The sequence below is a fragment of the Xenopus tropicalis genome, chromosome 8 (assembly GCF_000004195.4).
Source record: "Xenopus tropicalis strain Nigerian chromosome 8, UCB_Xtro_10.0, whole genome shotgun sequence".
Taxonomy (NCBI): domain Eukaryota; kingdom Metazoa; phylum Chordata; class Amphibia; order Anura; family Pipidae; genus Xenopus; species Xenopus tropicalis.
The window spans coordinates 13,071,025-13,088,710 of record NC_030684.2 but is presented as its reverse complement, the minus strand read 5'-3'; the positions used below and the strand labels follow the sequence as shown (position 1 = coordinate 13,088,710).

General features: G+C 45.9%; 1 protein-coding gene across 3 annotated transcripts in view; it reads left to right on the top strand.

The window, feature by feature from the left end:
• The window catches only part of ass1 (argininosuccinate synthase 1), a 59,265-nt gene that overhangs the window by 9,824 nt on the left and 31,755 nt on the right, over positions 1-17,686 (top strand). For all 3 annotated transcript variants that reach the window (XM_031890404.1, XM_031890405.1, NM_001011212.1), the window contains 6 exon segments: positions 3,634-3,702; positions 3,890-4,078; positions 9,079-9,135; positions 9,466-9,540; positions 15,302-15,372; positions 16,141-16,171. In XM_031890404.1, the coding sequence (XP_031746264.1) occupies positions 3,634-3,702; positions 3,890-4,078; positions 9,079-9,135; positions 9,466-9,540; positions 15,302-15,372; positions 16,141-16,171 (492 nt within the window).

The following is a 17,686-nucleotide window of genomic DNA, read 5'->3' as shown; positions in this document are numbered from 1 at the left end:
TGGGTGGAGTTATGTTTATGAGTTGGGGAATCTTGAGGCTGTGGGTGGAGTTATGTTTATGAGTTGGGGAATCTTGTGACTGTGGGTGGAGACATGTTTATGAGTTGGGGAATGTTGGGACTGTGGGTGGAGACATGTTTATGAGTTGGGGAATGTTGGGACTGTGGGTGGAGACATGTTTATGAGTTGGGGAATCTTGGGACTGTGGGTGGAGACATGTTATGAGTTGGGGAATGTTGGACTGTGGGTGGAGACATGTATGAGTTGGGGAATGTTGGGACTGTGGGTGGAGACATGTTTATGAGTTGGGGAATGTTGGGACTGTGGGTGGAGACATGTTTATGAGTTGGGGAATCTTGGGACTGTGGGTGGAGACATGTTATGAGTTGGGGAATGTTGAGACTGTGGGTGGAGACATGTTTATGAGTTGGGGAATGTTGGGACTGTGGTGGAGTTATGTTTATGAGTTGGGGAATCTTGAGGCTGTGGGTGGAGTTATGTTTATGAGTTGGGGAATCTTGAGGCTGTGGGTGGAGTTATGTTTATGAGTTGGGGAATCTTGAGACTATGGGTGGAGACATGTTTATGAGTTGGGGAATCTTGGGACTGTGGGTGGAGACATGTTTATGAGTTGGGGAATGTTGGGACTGTGGGTGGAGACATGTTTATGAGTTGGGGAATCTTGAGGCTGTGGGTGGAGACAGGTTTATGAGTTGGGGGAATCTTGGGACTGTGGGTGGAGACATGTTTATGAGTTGGGGAATGTTGGACTGTGGGTGGAGACATGTTTATGAGTTGGGGAATGTTGGGACTGTGGGTGGAGACATGTTTATGAGTTGGGGAATCTTGGGACTGTGGGTGGAGACATGTTATGAGTTGGGGAATGTTGGGACTGTGGGTGGAGACATGTTATGAGTTGGGGAATGTTGGGACTGTGGGTGGAGACATGTTTATGAGTTGGGGAATGTTGGGACTGTGGGTGGAGACATGTTTATGAGTTGGGGAATCTTGGGACTGTGGGTGGAGACATGTTATGAGTTGGGGAATGTTGAGACTGTGGGTGGAGACATGTTTATGAGTTGGGGAATGTTGGGACTGTGGGTGGAGTTATGTTTATGAGTTGGGGAATCTTGAGGCTGTGGGTGGAGTTATGTTTATGAGTTGGGGAATCTTGAGGCTGTGGGTGGAGTTATGTTTATGAGTTGGGGAATCTTGAGACTGTGGGTGGAGACATGTTTATGAGTTGGGGAATCTTGGGACTGTGGGTGGAGACATGTTTATGAGTTGGGGAATGTTGGGACTGTGGGTGGAGACATGTTTATGAGTTGGGGAATCTTGAGGCTGTGGGTGGAGACCAGGTTTATGAGTTGGGTTAATCTTGGGACTGTGGGTGAGACATGTTTATGAGTTGGGGAATCTGGGACTGTGGGTGGAGATTGTTTATGATTGGGGGAATCTTGGGACTGTGGTGGAGACATGTTTATGAGTTGGGGAATCTTGGACTGTGGGTGGAGACATGTTTATGAGTTGGGGAATCTTGGGACTGTGGGTGGAGACATGTTTATGAGTTGGGGAATCTTGGACTGTGGGGTGGAGACATGTTTATGAGTTGGGGAATCTTGGACTGTGGGTGGAGACATGTTTATGAGTTGGGGAATCTTGGGACTGTGGGTGGGGACATGTTTATGAGTTGGGGAATCTTGGGACTGTGGGTGGAGACATGTTATGAGTTGGGAATGTTGGGACTGTGGGTGGAGACATGTTTAATGAGTTGGGGAATCTTGGGACTGTGGGTGGAGACATGTTTATGAGTTGGGGAATGTTGGGACTGTGGGTGGAGACATGTTTATGAGTTGGGGAATCTTGAGGCTGTGGGTGGAGACAGGTTTATGAGTTGGGGGAATCTTGGGACTGTGGGTGGAGACATGTTTATGAGTTGGGGAATGTTGGGACTGTGGGTGGAGACATGTTTATGAGTTGGGGAATCTTGAGGCTTGTGGTGGAGACAGGTTTTATGAGTTGGGGGAATCTTGGGACTGTGGGTGGAGACATGTTTATGAGTTGGGGAATGTGGGACTGTGGGTGGAGACATGTTTATGAGTTGGGGAATGTTGGGACTGTGGGTGGAGACATGTTTATGAGTTGGGGAATCTTGGGACTGTGGGTGGAGACATGTTATGAGTTGGGGAATGTTGGGACTGTGGGTGGAGACATGTTATGAGTTGGGGAATGTTGGGACTGTGGGTGGAGACATGTTTATGAGTTGGGGAATGTTGGGACTGTGGGTGGAGACATGTTTATGAGTTGGGGAATCTTGGGACTGTGGGTGGAGACATGTTATGAGTTGGGGAATGTTGAGACTGTGGGTGGAGACATGTTTATGAGTTGGGGAATGTTGGGACTGTGGGTGGAGTTATGTTTATGAGTTGGGGAATCTTGAGGCTGTGGGTGGAGTTATGTTTATGAGTTGGGGAATCTTGAGGCTGTGGGTGGAGTTATGTTTATGAGTTGGGGAATCTTGAGACTGTGGGTGGAGACATGTTTATGAGTTGGGGAATGTTGGGACTGTGGGTGGAGACATGTTTATGAGTTGGGGAATGTTGGGACTGTGGGTGGAGACATGTTTATGAGTTGGGGAATCTTGAGGCTGTGGGTGGAGACAGGTTTATGAGTTGGGGGAATCTTGGGACTGTGGGTGGAGACATGTTTATGAGTTGGGGAATCTTGGGACTGTGGGTGGAGATTAGTTTATGAGTTGGGGAATCTTGGGACTGTGGGTGGAGACATGTTTATGAGTTGGGGAATCTTGGGACTGTGGGTGGAGACATGTTTATGAGTTGGGGAATCTTGGGACTGTGGGTGGAGACATGTTTATGAGTTGGGGAATCTTGGGACTGTGGGTGGAGACATGTTTATGAGTTGGGGAATCTTGGGACTGTGGGTGGAGAAATGTTTATGAGTTGGGGAATCTTGGGACTGTGGGTGGGGACATGTTTATGAGTTGGGGAATCTTGGGACTGTGGGTGGAGACATGTTTATGAGTTGGGGAATGTTGGGACTGTGGGTGGAGACATGTTTATGAGTTGGGGAATGTTGGGACTGTGGGTGGAGACATGTTTATGAGTTGGGGAATCTTGGGACTGTGGGTGGAGACTAGTTTATGAGTTGGAGAATCTTGGGACTATGGGTGGAGACTAGTTTATGAGTTGGAGAATCTTGGGACTGTGGGTGGAGACATGTTTATGAGTTGGGGAATGTTGGGACTGTGGGTGGAGACATGTTTATGAGTTGGGGAATCTTGGGACTGTGGGTGGAGACATGTTTATGAGTTGGGGAATGTTGGGACTGTGGGTGGAGACATGTTGATGAGTTGGGGTATCTTGGTCCTATGGTCAGAGACATATTAATGAGTTGGAGTGCCTTGGAACTGTGGGTGGAGTCCATAAGAGACCGACATGCTAATGAGTGACAGCTTGGAACATGGAAACATAATTTAGGGAATTCTGGGAACGTGGCTCGACATAAGGGCATAGGACAATGAGTTGAGAAATCTTGGCACCATAAGTGGTTAAAGTGTCTGTAAACAACCCCCCCATGTATATCTGACACAAAATCTCTCTCATTCACCCCCAGGCAAATATTGGGCAGAATGAAGATTTTGAGGCGGCCCGGAAAAAGGCTGTGAATCTTGGTGCAAAAAAGGTAATACAGTAATTGTGTTATACCAAAGAACATTGACTGATCACAAAGCAGCAGTCCTGCGCTGCTTTATGGCTGAGATTCTAGTATAAGGCCATTCTGTTACAGCGGCACAGCTATACTGTATCTATCCCTGAGTCCTTAATTCCCTATGTGGCACAGTCACTAACAGGTTTCCCTCTGCCCGCAGGTGTATATAGAAGACATGAGACAGCAGTTTGTTGAAGAATATATCTGGCCGGCAGTACAGGCCAATGCTATTTATGAGGATCGCTATCTACTGGGCACCTCACTGGCACGTCCCTGTATTGCCAAAAAGCAAGTGGAAATTGCCAAGAAAGAAGCAGCAGAGTATGTGTCCCACGGTGCCACCGGAAAGGTAATTCTATTATTCTATAGTTTGTGTGTGCCCAGAGCATTCCTTTTCTGTATATTTGTATTTATACATATGGGAGGGAGGTGCCATAGTGTTTCCCTTAGACAGTACAGTATGGGGGTACAGCTTATTGTGTGCCCAGAACATTCCTTCTCTGTATATTTGTATTTATACATATGGGTAGGAGGTGCCATAGTGTTTCCCTTAGACAGTACAGTATGGGGGTACAGCTTATTGTGTGCCCAGAACATTCCTTCTCTGTATATTTGTATTTATACATATGGGAGGGAGGTGCCATAGTGTTTCCCTTAGACAGTACAGTATGAGGGCACAGCTTATTGTGTGCCCAGAACATTCCTTCTCTGTATATTTGTATTTATACATATGGGAGGGAGGTGCCATAGTGTTTCCCTTAGACAGTACAGTATGGGGGTACAGCTTATTGTGTGCCCAGAACATTCCTTCTCTGTATATTTGTATTTATACATATGGGAGGGAGGTGCCATAGTGTTTCCCTTAGACAGTACAGTATGAGGGTACAGCTTATTGTGTGCCCAGAACATTCCTTCTCTGTATATTTGTATTTATACATATGGGAGGGAGGTGCCATAGTGTTTCCCTTAGACAGTACAGTATGGGGGGTACAGCTTATTGTATGCCCAGAACATTCCTTCTCTGTATATTTGTATTTATACATATGAGAGGGAGGTGCCATAGTGTTTCCCTTAGACAGTACAGTATGGGGGTACAGCTTATTGTGTGCCCAGAACATTCCTTCTCTGTATATTTGTATTTATACATATGGGAGGGAGGTGCCATAGTGTTTCCCTTAGACAGTACAGTATGAGGGTACAGCTTATTGTGTGCCCAGAACATTCCTTCTCTGTATATTTGTATTTATACATATGGGAGGGAGGTGCCATAGTGTTTCCCTTAGACAGTACAGTATGGGGGTACAGCTTATTGTGTGCCCAGAACATTCCTTCTCTGTATATTTGTATTTATACATATGGGAGGGAGGTGCCATAGTGTTTCCCTTAGACAGTACAGTATGAGGGTACAGCTTATTGTGTGCCCAGAACATTCCTTCTCTGTATATTTGTATTTATACATATGGGAGGGAGGTGCCATAGTGTTTCCCTTAGACAGTACAGTATGAGGGTACAGCTTATTGTGTGCCCAGAACATTCCTTCTCTGTATATTTGTATTTATACATATGGGAGGGAGGTGCCATAGTGTTTCCCTTAGACAGTACAGTATGGGGGGTACAGCTTATTGTGTGCCCAGAACATTCCTTCTCTGTATATTTGTATTTATACATATGAGAGGGAGGTGCCATAGTGTTTCCCTTAGACAGTACAGTATGGGGGTACAGCTTATTGTGTGCCCAGAACATTCCTTCTCTGTATATTTGTATTTATACATATGGGAGGGGGTGCCATAGTGTTTCCCTTAGACAGTACAGTATGGGGGTACAGCTTATTGTGTGCCCAGAACATTCCTTCTCTGTATATTTGTATTTATACATATGGGAGGGAGGTGCCATAGTGTTTCCCTTAAACAGTACAGTATGGGGGTACAGCTTATTGTGTGCCCAGAACATTCCTTCTCTGTATATTTGTATTTATACATATGGGAGAGAGGTGCCATAGTGTTTCCCTTAGACAGTACAGTATGGGGGTACAGCTTATTGTGTGCCCAGAACATTCCTTCTCTGTATATTTGTATTTATACATATGGGAGAGAGGTGCCATAGTGTTTCCCTTAGACAGTACAGTATGAGGGTACAGCTTATTGTGTGCCCAGAACATTCCTTCTCTTTAAATCTCTATAAATCCTGCTCCTACACAGGCTATACTTCTCTGAGTCAGAACCAGCAGTTCAGAGAAAGTATCCAGCCAGACCCACACTGTTTTAATAGCAATAACATTTACACCTAATTTTAAAACCAGTGAAAACAAGGAATGAATGGATATTGGGAAGGTTCTTTTCATGAACACAAGGCTTTCTGGGCAGAATAACCTTGGCCAATATGTTTTAGTGCCCAGTGTGAAATAATAGCCAATAGCATTATGGAAAATAAGAAAATAATCATTAAAAAAGTACCAGGTATATGAAACCTACTACTTTTCTATTTGACATTGTCCCACCACTGGCCAGCAGAGGGAGCCACAGACCATATTTTGAATGGCAAGGGAGCATTCCATTGTTTTCCCCCTAAGTAACTCTATATGGCAAAGTCACATGGGGTTATGGATTGGAGCTCAGGTAAGCTTTAAGCCCCTCCCCCCTAAATATATACATTAAAAAGTTTTTATTTTAAAGGGTTAGTATGCTTTTTAAAAATACTATAACAGGGATGTTTGTGTGTGGGGGGTGGGGGATAGAAACTGATGTTGACTTAAGACACATTGGGGCTCATTTATCAGCACTGGGCAAATTTGCCCATGGGCAGTAACCCATAGCAACCAATCAGTGATTGGCTTTTTTTCTGCCAGCTGCATGTAGAACAATGAATGCAACAATTTGATTGGTTGCCACGGTACAGCATTGCAGGCTGATAGCTGTAGTTCAACACCAACCCAAGGGCAGCTGAGGCCTATCCTCACTTCTGGATTATATCTGTTCATTTACTATATGAACCCCTTTAACATCCCAGATGCACCTTTCGTGCTGTTCAGTTTCATTTATACCTTTGAGAAACAGCGCCCCCATCAGGCACTGCCATGAACAACAAGCCTGGTACATTATCTACATTATATATATATATATATACAGTGGAGGAAATAATTATTTGACCCCTCACTGATTTTGTAAGTTTGTCCAATGACAAAGAAATGAAAAGTCTCAGAACAGTATAATTTCAATGGTAGGTTTATTTTAACAGTGGCAGATAGCACATCGAAAGGAAAATCGAAAAAAATAACTTTAAATAAAAGATAGCAACTGATTTGCATTTCATTGAGTGAAATAAGTTTTTGAACCCCTACCAACCATTAAGAGTTCTGGCTCCCACAGAGTGGTTAGACACTTCTACTCAATTAGTCAACCTCATTAAGGACACCTGTCTTAACTAGTCACCTGTATAAAAGACACCTGTCCACAGAATCAATCAATCAAGCAGACTCCAAACTCTCCAACATGGGAAAGACCAAAGAGCTGTCCAAGGATGTCAGAGACAAAATTGTAGACCTGCACAAGGCTGGAATGGGCTACAAAACCATTAGCAAGAAGCTGGGAGAGAAGGTGACAACTGTTGGTGCGATTGTTCGAAAATGGAAGGAGCACAAAATGACCATCAATCGACCTCGCTCTGGGGCTCCACGCAAGATCTCACCTCGTGGGGTGTCAATGATTCTGAGAAAGGTGAAAAAGCATCCTAGAACTACACGGGAGGAGTTAGTTAATGACCTCAAATTAGCAGGGACCACAGTCACCAAGAAAACCATTGGAAACACATTACACCGCAATGGATTAAAATCCTGCAGGGCTCGCAAGGTCCCCCTGCTCAAGAAGGCACATGTGCAGGCCCGTCTGAAGTTTGCCAATGAACACCTGAATGATTCTGTGAGTGACTGGGAGAAGGTGCTGTGGTCTGATGAGACCAAAATAGAGCTCTTGGCATTAACTCAACTCGCTGTGTTTGGAGGAAGAAAAATGCTGCCTATGACCCCCAAAACACCGTCCCCACGGTCAAGCATGGGGGTGGAAACATTTTGCTTTGGGGGTGTTTTTCTGCTAAGGGCACAGGACAACTTATTCGCATTAACGGGAAAATGGACAGAGCCATGTATCGTGAAATCCTGAACGACAACCTCCTTCCCTCTGCCAGGAAACTGAAAATGGGTCGTGGATGGGTGTTCCAGCACGACAATGACCCAAAACATACAGCAAAGGCAACAAAGGAGTGGCTCAAGAAGAAGCACATTAAGGTCATGGAGTGGCCTAGTCAGTCTCCGGACCTTAATCCAATAGAAAACCTATGGAAGGAGCTCAAGCTCAGAGTTGCACAGAGACAGCCTCGAAACCTTAGGGATTTAGAGATGATCTGCAAAGAGGAGTGGACCAACATTTCTCCTAAAATGTGCGCAAACTTGGTCATCAATTACAAGAAACGTTTGACCTCTGTGCTTGCAAACAAGGGTTTTTCCACTAAGTATTAAGTCTTTTTTTGTTAGAGGGTTCAAAAACTTATTTCACTCAATGAAATGCAAATCAGTTGCTATCTTTTATTTAAAGTTATTTTTTCGATTTTCCTTTTGATGTGCTATCTGCCACTGTTAAAATAAACCTACCATTGAAATGATACTGTTCTGAGACTTTTCATTTCTTTGTCATTGGACAAACTTACAAAATCAGTGAGGGGTCAAATAATTATTTCCTCCACTGTATATATATATATATATATATATATATATATATATATAAACCCAATATCTGTATTACAATTCTGCACCCAGGGGCACAAACCTGTCCTATTGGTATAAAGCCTGTAGGTGGCGCCAAAGAACAACATTAGGAATCCCCATCCTCCCAATAGAAAGGATATTATTCTAGCATGACAATGTGTATTCCACTCCCCTGGCTTCCTAAAGCCTTTAGAAGCAAACTTGTAGTTCAGCATTGCTCCCAGGCACCGGTCCTGAGCTACAGAACTTTAAATTAAGCACACCTTCCATTCCCCCCAGAAAATGTGTTCGTTAATAGAGATAATTTGCACTTCAGTTCAGTCCTGAATTCTTCTATTGCCCTTTTTAAACAGCAGAAAGGCTCCTTATTGCCTACAGCCCTCCTGTCTGTCATTTCAACTGCTCTCTAGTTGCTAGGTTCCAATTCCCATGGCAACCAGGAGGGGGCTTGAATGATAAGATAAACAGAATCGCTGTGTTATGTTTTGCCTGAAAACCAAAATAACAGCATAGACGAGAGGCAGAACAGCCACATTATTCACATTATTCCAGGATGCCCAACATCTCACTGGGTTTCTCCTTCTCTTCTGCAGGGAAATGATCAGATTCGTTTCGAACTCACATGTTACGCGCTGTACCCCGAAGTCAAGGTAACTACGATATATTGCTCTGTGCCCCTTCTGGTGTTACCCCAGTACCAACCAGGTCTGGACTGGGATTCAAAATAGGCCCTGGCATTCCCAGTACCCAGAGGCCCAAACAGCCATCCACCTGCCCATTAATATGGCACTTCTGCCCCTCCATACTGGGCCTGGTACCATTGCCTGGGTGTAAATAGAGTGTAAGTCTTGCCCGCCCTGCTGGACACTCAGTCCCACCAATGCTTGATTGGCTCCTATAAATCCCATTCCCATAGATTCCCACCTGCCCTTTTATCAAGGCCAAGGGGCCCGACCCTAATCCCTCTCTCCTGCCCACAGATCATTGCTCCATGGAGGATGCCCGAGTTCTATAACCGATTCCGAGGGCGCAGTGACCTGATGGAGTATGCCAAGGTAAGGCTGAGGCTAACATAATTAGTATATAGAATAAAAATATATTTAGTAAACCTCCAGTGACCCCTATGCCTATTACTATCTTCCCTATTTACAACTGGGCACCATTGGTCCCCCTCTCATCATTGTTACCTATATAATGCTATTCAGACCTGTTGCATGTTTCCATACCCCCAATGCATGTTGATAGTGTAGCAATGCCCCCCCCCCCCCAGAAATCATCTTTGGAGGGGTCCGGCACACCCCTACTCGGCCGTCCCTCCATCCGCATTCCCACCCACCTGTTCTCCAATCCCCGAACACTCATGCCAGGTAGGCTGGGGAGGGGGATTTCTTAGCGCTAAAGAAGGGGTAAATCCTGCGGTCTGGGCCCCCCCCCCCCAACCTCAGGGTCTGCTGCCTCTATAGCTACGCCACTACTAGGAGTTCTCTGCCTGCAGCAGCTGTAATGGCAGATACAACTGATAGCTTTAAGAAAGGTCTGCATGCTTCCTTAGCCAATTAGAATGTTTGCATGCTTCCTTAAGGTCCCCATACACGGCCTGATAGTAGCTGCCAATATGGGTCCCTTGGGCCGATTGGGCAACTAATAGGCCCGTGTAGGGGCAATACCGACGGGACTGCCCGACTGATACCTGGCCTGATCTCAATCGGGCAGGTTAGAAAATCTAGTCGGATCGGGGGGCGCATCGGCTCGTTGATGCGGTCCCCAGACTACCTTTCCTATACCTGTCGTTATAATTCGATCGTTTGGCCCCAGGGCCAAATGATCAAATTATCCTGGATTCTCCCGATATCGCCCACCCGTGTATGGGGACCTTTAACCAATTAGAAAGTTTGCATGCTTCCTTAGCCAATTAGAAAGTTTGCATGCTTCCTTAGCCAATTAGAAAGGTCTGCATGACTCCCTAGCCAATTTGAAAGGCCTACATGCCTTCTAAAGGTGCCCATACACGGGCCGATAGTAGCTGCCGATATGGGTCCCTTGGACCGATTCGGCAGCTAATCGGCCCGTGTAGGGGCAGAACCGAGCGGCCTGGCCGACCGATATCTGGCCTGAAATTGGGCAGATATTGATTGGGCAGGTTAGAAAATCCAGTCGGATCGGGGACTGCATCGGCTCGTTGATGCGGTCCCCGAACCGACTGCCCCATTGCCGCCAATATAATTCGATCGTTTGGCCCCAGGGCTACTACTTGCTACCCGATATCGCCTGCCCGTAGGTGGGGATATCGGGTGAAGATCCACTCACTAGGCGACATCGCCATGCGAGCGGATCTTATAGTGTATGGGGGCCTTTAGCCATTTAGAACAATGCTGATCCAAAGACTGGTTCCACTGCCCAACTGTATGTATTACTTTCTATTCAGGCCATTTCATTTACACCACTGCCTGGTTACTAGGGTAAACTGTCCCCTAGCAACCAGAGAGCTGCACAGATTCAAAACTGGAGAAAAAGCTATTTTAAAAGCAATAAAAAAAGTAGCCCAACTGCATATAGCTGCAGAATATCACCTTCTAAAAGTTAATTTAAAGGGGAACTACCGCTTCGCTAAGGGATTGTATGCCACAGGCTTTACTTATGATCAGATGTAGCTGGTGTCGGTGGGACGGGCAGCCCCAATACAGGCCGTGTATGTAATTAGACAGCAGTGCAGGTTGGAAAGTGTCCGGCACAAAGGCTTCTCCCCGCACCATGCAGGGGTTCCTGTGCATTCAGTTGCGACCAAGTGGAAGTGCCGATTGTCATTTTGTTGTCAAGTGATCTATTGTTCCAAAGTCAAAATTTTACGGGGGGGGGGGGGGCGATGATATAGGAGGCTTGGGGCTCAGAGAAGAAGCAGCTGCTGCAGAACCTCTTCAAAAAGTTTCCAATCCTATTTTACAAACCAACGAACAGAAGGGGTCGGTCTATGGGATATAACATTGGAAAGCTGTTCATATTCCTCCACTGCTGGTTCTGACTCACTGAAAACAATGTCACAGAAGGCAGAACAGAACAAGGGGAGGGCCGACATTAGCTACAATGTTTCATGAGTCGGAACCAGGGAACAGATATGGATAAACACATATTATATATAAATTGCTGACTCTCCTACCCCTGGGCTGGTACTTACAGCAGCCATGGGGGCAGGTTGGTTAGGGCACCTGGTTACGTCTGCGCAAGCTGCTCACCTCTGATTGGCTGGTAATGAGGTGCAGGTTAAAATCCCATCAGTCAAAGCGGAGCAGCTCCCTTGGCAGGTCTGGCTTGTGATATGTGATTGTGTGTGTGTGTGTGGGATCCCCCATTAGCCTGTGTGTGCATGAGTGATTTGCCCTCTGGCACACCCTGGGCTGCTGGTTATTACCCATTCAGAATAAACAAAGAGCGGCATTAATTGACTAACAAGCTATTGAAAAGTAATGAAGAGCCACAATGGCCCCGGGTAGTGATGCGTGAATCATCTCCTCATCTGTGCTTGGCTAGGAGCACACGTTGGCTCAGTAGCCATCCCATACACAGGCACCCTGGGTATCATACTGTAGCCATAGGAAGGATATGTCTGCCTTTAGTTCCCCTTTAATGTGTGCAGGTTTGTCTTTATACACAATGGTTTGCCCCTAACTTGCTAGAAGTCAATAACAGCTGTGGGGCCCCCGGTTGGCCAGAATGGTTGCCTCTCGGCACATACCCCTCTCTCCTTCTGTTCCTCATTGTGCTGGGTTATTCCTCGCCCGCAGCCCACCCCGTCCCCCCTCGGAGTATCATTTGGGATTGCTGTAAATGAGAAAGAGATCGCTATCACTGACACCCTTCTGTTCTCTGAAGAGTCTCTTCCCAGGTAGGGCCTTTCCCCTAAATAATTACTGGTATTCACTGGGCTATCCCATCTCCCCCGCCCTGGGGGGCACAGATTTATCAGGGATCTATGCACCAGATAAGTAAAAGGCTCTCACTTAACTTCAAGCCTGGCTATTTCTTAACTGGAGGTAACATTAACCCAGCCCCTGCCTTTAACCCTTGTACTGCCACAGGGCCTAATGGTGGGATGCCTTATTCATAGAGGTACATTCTTCTGCTGCTCAGGGGGTGCTTATGCCCGTTTCTGCCCAATGACACCCATTTGAGCAATGCCAGCATACCCGCCAGAAACTGTCTGCACTCACCCTACTTCTAATGTGTGTGCCCGTTAATACAGAATCTAGAATTTCCACCCAAAACCTTGTTGTTACACAGGACCACCATCAGTAATCAAGGGACCCCATACTAATAAGTTATTAGGGCCATCCCACAGGGTGCCAAACGGCCTACTAGTCACCTGGGCCCCTTGGGTGGGGCTCCAATAAAAATACAAATGCCCCTTCCATGTACAGCCATACGCATGCTCTGCCCCAGCTACTCTCCAGTTGTGCCAAATCCAAGCCCATGGACCCACCTAATCTCTGCCCACTCTCCCATAAGCGCCACCTCTTTACCAACTTACACTTTTCCATCTTGGGACCCCATCCGCTGTTCCACCTGTACTCCCCTAATGGCAGCTCTGGTTACACCCCTTGCGTCAGGGATGGATGTTCCTTTCTTGCCTCCCTAGACCCAACTGCTCTGCTGTCTTCCTGGCTCCCTTTAAAGCCCACAGAGGCAAAAACCCCAATGCCCTGTGATGTGACAGCTGTTTGAATCTCCCACTGCTCCCTAAAAGTGGGCCAGCAAGATACACCCACAGGCTGGCAGCTGGACCGCTCTGGATGGAGTATTGGGGTGCCCTGCTTCTCCAACCTACTTGCCTCCCTTGGCCCAGGCCATTGTGGCCTTTTCACAAATCAGCTCTATACACAGTACTGGATCTCTTGCCCAAGGCACAGGGTGGCATAGTCTCTTTTTGCTTCTGCCCCCACCCATCCTTCTAAACTCACATGTCCCCTGCTTGCTAAATGGGTTACATTAGGGGGTGAATGTTTTTACTATTGTGTTTGCTCAAAGCTCAAATTCCGAGTAAGGGGGTGCAGCTCTAATAACAAACCTAAATGCCAGTTACAGATCAGGACGGGTTCATTTGGCAGCATGAGGGGGTCTATTCTGTGCTAGTGAGCAGCAGGCAGTGGCCTTGCCGACGCAGAGAAGAGCCCAGTGTATTAGAATGAAGAACGAGAGGATATAATGAAGTGCCTTCTATGTGCAGCTCATGAGATCTCCATTATGCAAGCTGGCTGTGTGCTGGAAATAGACTGGGCAGCTCATCAGGCTGAATGGCTCTACAGAGATCCCTGAGTTACACATTAGCCAAGGCCTTTGGGGAATGTGGGTGGCATTCACTGGGTGCTTCATAAAGGAAGCTTGAGGAGCAATTGTGAAGGGTTGCAAATTGCTTCTTTTGTCTGGTTCATCTCGGACATATATCATACCCTTCAGCCCCTGGTCCAAAGAAGTGTGTGTGTTGGGGGGTAAATTGCGTTCCTAGCTTGTCGGCAGACCACCTAAGGTGGACCACTGAGGTCCCAGTCGGACCTGACTTTGTTAACAGATTAGCAGCCCTACGGAGACAGAAGCAATTTTGTAGTTGGGCCCGTGAGACTTTCTTTTTTTTGCTCCCCCTCGGGGTCCGTGCTGCTCTCGGGGAGGAATACATTTTTCTGAAGCGCAGTGTTCCAGAGCCGCGCTTGTGATTCAGCGCACACGGGCTGCGTTTAGAATGCATGGAATCGATTGGCCATTCCGCAATCCATTCTGTGTTCATTCACCTGTGTGTATGTGTCCCATTTACCTGCTAATCTGTCATTCTGAACACAGCGCTGCTTAGTATTTCTCTGCCCAAAACCAGTATTAAGGCAAACTAACCTCTCTTATAATAATATTTCCTTTCTATTGGAAATATTAAGGAAAAGTCTTTCATTGGATGGTACCTCCTGCCTTCACTTGCAGTTTCTTTCTTGCGTGTAGAAGCCATTCTTATGGCATTTCTTCCCAAAGCAAATCTGTTATTATCCGTTGTGTGACAACAGAATGGCTGGTAGGTAGTCTTAGAAGTTGGGCAGTAGGGGCATGGGTAGAACCAAATAATTAGTAATAGCAAGGTTAGGGATATGGCACACAAGCCGTTTTCTCCGCTACACTACACTAAAAGACTGGCTTGGTTGTTGAGATTGACAAATGATGATCTTTATCTGATTTGGCCACCAACAAACTCGATCATATGGGGAACTTGGAAGGGGGCAACATCAACACCATGACCAATGGGATTTTCTAACCTCGTTGATGGCCAATACAGGGGCCAATAAACTTCCAACTCAGTCCAGAGAGTCCAAGTCAGCGTTTTTTTTATCAGCCCAAGCATGGCCACCTTAAAGGTCCCCATACACGGGCAGATCCGCTCACTTGGTGATGTCACCAAGCGAGCAGATCTTCTCCCAATATCCCCCACCTATGGGTGGGCAATATTGGGAATTATAACAACGGGCATAGCAAAAGTCAGTCCGGAGACCGCATCAACAAGCCGATGCGGTCCCCGATCCGACTAGATTTTCTAACCTACCCGATCGAGATCTGTCCAATTTCAGGCCAGATATCAGTCAGGCAGGCCTGTCGGTAGTGCCCATACACGGGCCGATTAGCTGCCGAATCTGTCTAAGGGACCCATATCGGCAGCTACTATCAGCCCGTGTATGGGGACCTCAAGACCAGTATATGTTTTAGGCCACCATATTTCACGATCAGCAGAGAGAGTTCTTGAGTGCAGCCTGTTCCATGCTCACTGGGGCAATTTCTTTCCTCTCTTCTCAGAAACACAACATCCCTGTCCCAGTGACCCCCAAGGACCCTTGGAGTATGGACGAGAACATCATGCACATCAGGTATATATTCCTTATTATCCATACCAGGCTGGACTGGCAAATTTGTAGATTCTGGCAAATGCCAGAGGGGCTGCTGGAAGATGCTATAGACCAGTGATCCCCAACCAGTGGCTCAGGGGCAACATGTTGCTCCCCAACCCCTTGGATGTTGCTCCCAGTGGCCCCAAACTAGGGGCTCATTTTTTAATTTCTGATAAGGAGGCAAGTTTTGGTTGCATAAAAACCAAGTATAAAGCCAAACAGAGCCTTCTGTAGGCTGCCAGTCCACATAGGGGCTATTAAGTAGCCATTCATAGCTCTTATTGGCATCTCCAGGAACCTTTTTCATGCATGTATTCCTCCCCAATACTTTTTCCATTTAAATGTGGCTCATGGGTATAAAAGGTATCTCTGCCACAGACAGTCATTATTTATTGGGCTGGTGGGGGGTGGGGGGCTGTTTGGGCCTCTGCGTAGTTGAAATGCCAGGGCCTATTTTGACTCCCAGTTCAGACCTGTTACACACCCATAATTTAACAAAATCTATAAATGGAAGTCGCCTCTTAATATCACTACGCAATGCACCTCAGCTTGCCTGAACTACAGTTCCCAACATCTTCAGCCAATCAGTGGCCTAACAATATAATAAACTTTATTCGATAAAGCTTAAAAGGATGTTTGTAGAAGAGGAACACAATTCCAATATGGCCTCCATCTTAATCTATTCTTCCTCAAACATCATGGATTTATAGGCACAAACTAATGACCTTGTTATTCTTTCATTTTCAGTTACGAGGGTGGAATTCTAGAAAACCCCAAGGTAAGTCTTGCCTATGGCTATTTATTCTAGAAAGTTCTAGACTTATGTCTTTTTTATGTCTACACCTATGGTCCTGTTTTGCTCAGGGGAAACCCCAAGGCAAATCTTGCCTATGGCTATTTAATCTAGAAAGTTCTAGACTTATGTCTTTTTTTATGTCTACACCTATGGTCCTGTTTTGCTCAGAGGAAACCCCAAGGTAAGTCTTGCCTACGGCTATTTAATCTAGAACGTTCTAGACTTATGTCTTTTTTATGCCTGCACCTTTGGTGCTGTTTTGCTCAGGGGAACCCCCAAGGCAAATATTGCCTATGGCTATTTAATCTAGAAAGTTCTAGACTTATGTCTTTTTTATGTCTGTACCTTTGGTCCTGTATTGCTCAGGGGAAACCCCAAGGCAAATCTTGCCTACGGCTATTTAATCTAGAAAGTTCTAGACTTATGTCTTTTTTATGTCTACACCTATGGTCCTGTTTTGCTCAGGGGAAACCCCAAGGCAAATATTGCCTATGGCTATTTAATCTAGAAAGTTCTAGACTTATGTCTTTTTTATGTCTGTACCTTTGGTCCTGTATTGCTCAGGGGAAACCCCAAGGCAAATCTTGCCTACGGCTATTTAATCTAGAAAGTTCTAGACTTATGTCTTTTTTATGTCTACACCTATGGTCCTGTTTTGCTCAGGGGAAACCCCAAGGCAAATCTTGCCTATGGCTATTTAATCTGGAAAGTTCTAGACTTATGTCTTTTTTTATGTCTACACCTATGGTCCTGTTTTGCTCAGGGGAAACCCCAAGGTAAGTCTTGCCTACGGCTATTTAATCTAGAAAGTTCTAGACTTATGTCTTTTTTATGTCTACACCTTTGGTCCTGTTTTGCTCAGGGGAAACCCCAAGGTAAGTCTTGCCTACGGCTATTTAATCTAGAAAGTTCTAGACTTATGTCTTTTTTATGTCTACACCTTTGGTCCTGTTTTGCTCAGGGGAAACCCCAAGGTAAGTCTTGCCTATGGCTATTTAATCTGGAAAGTTCTAGACTTGTGTCTTTTTTATGTCTACACCTTTGGTCCTGTTTTGCTCAGGGGAAACCCCAAGGTAAGTCTTGCCTACGGCTATTTGATCTAGAAAGTTCTAGACTTATGTCTTTTTTTATGTCTACATCTATGGTCCTGTTTTGCTCAGGGGAACCAAATAAGGTCAAAGAATTGGCAAAAAATTGGTTTAGAACCAGTTCTTCACCTTATTATCATTTTCTATAGTAGGTGGAAACAGAAGGGATCATAGTGACCCACTCCAGGTTCCATGGGGCACTGACCCATAGGTTAAGAATCCCTGTTACATACCAATGTGAGGTTGAGTAAATGAGCCCGAGCTGAACTATGTCTTATACAGAAGTGCCACCTTCTGTGATTGACAGGTCTCCTTGAGTACATATGGGTAAACCGAAACTGTAGCCTCTGACATTACAAAGCAGTGGACCCGAATACAGGATTGCATTGTTGTTGTGCTCAAAGCGCCT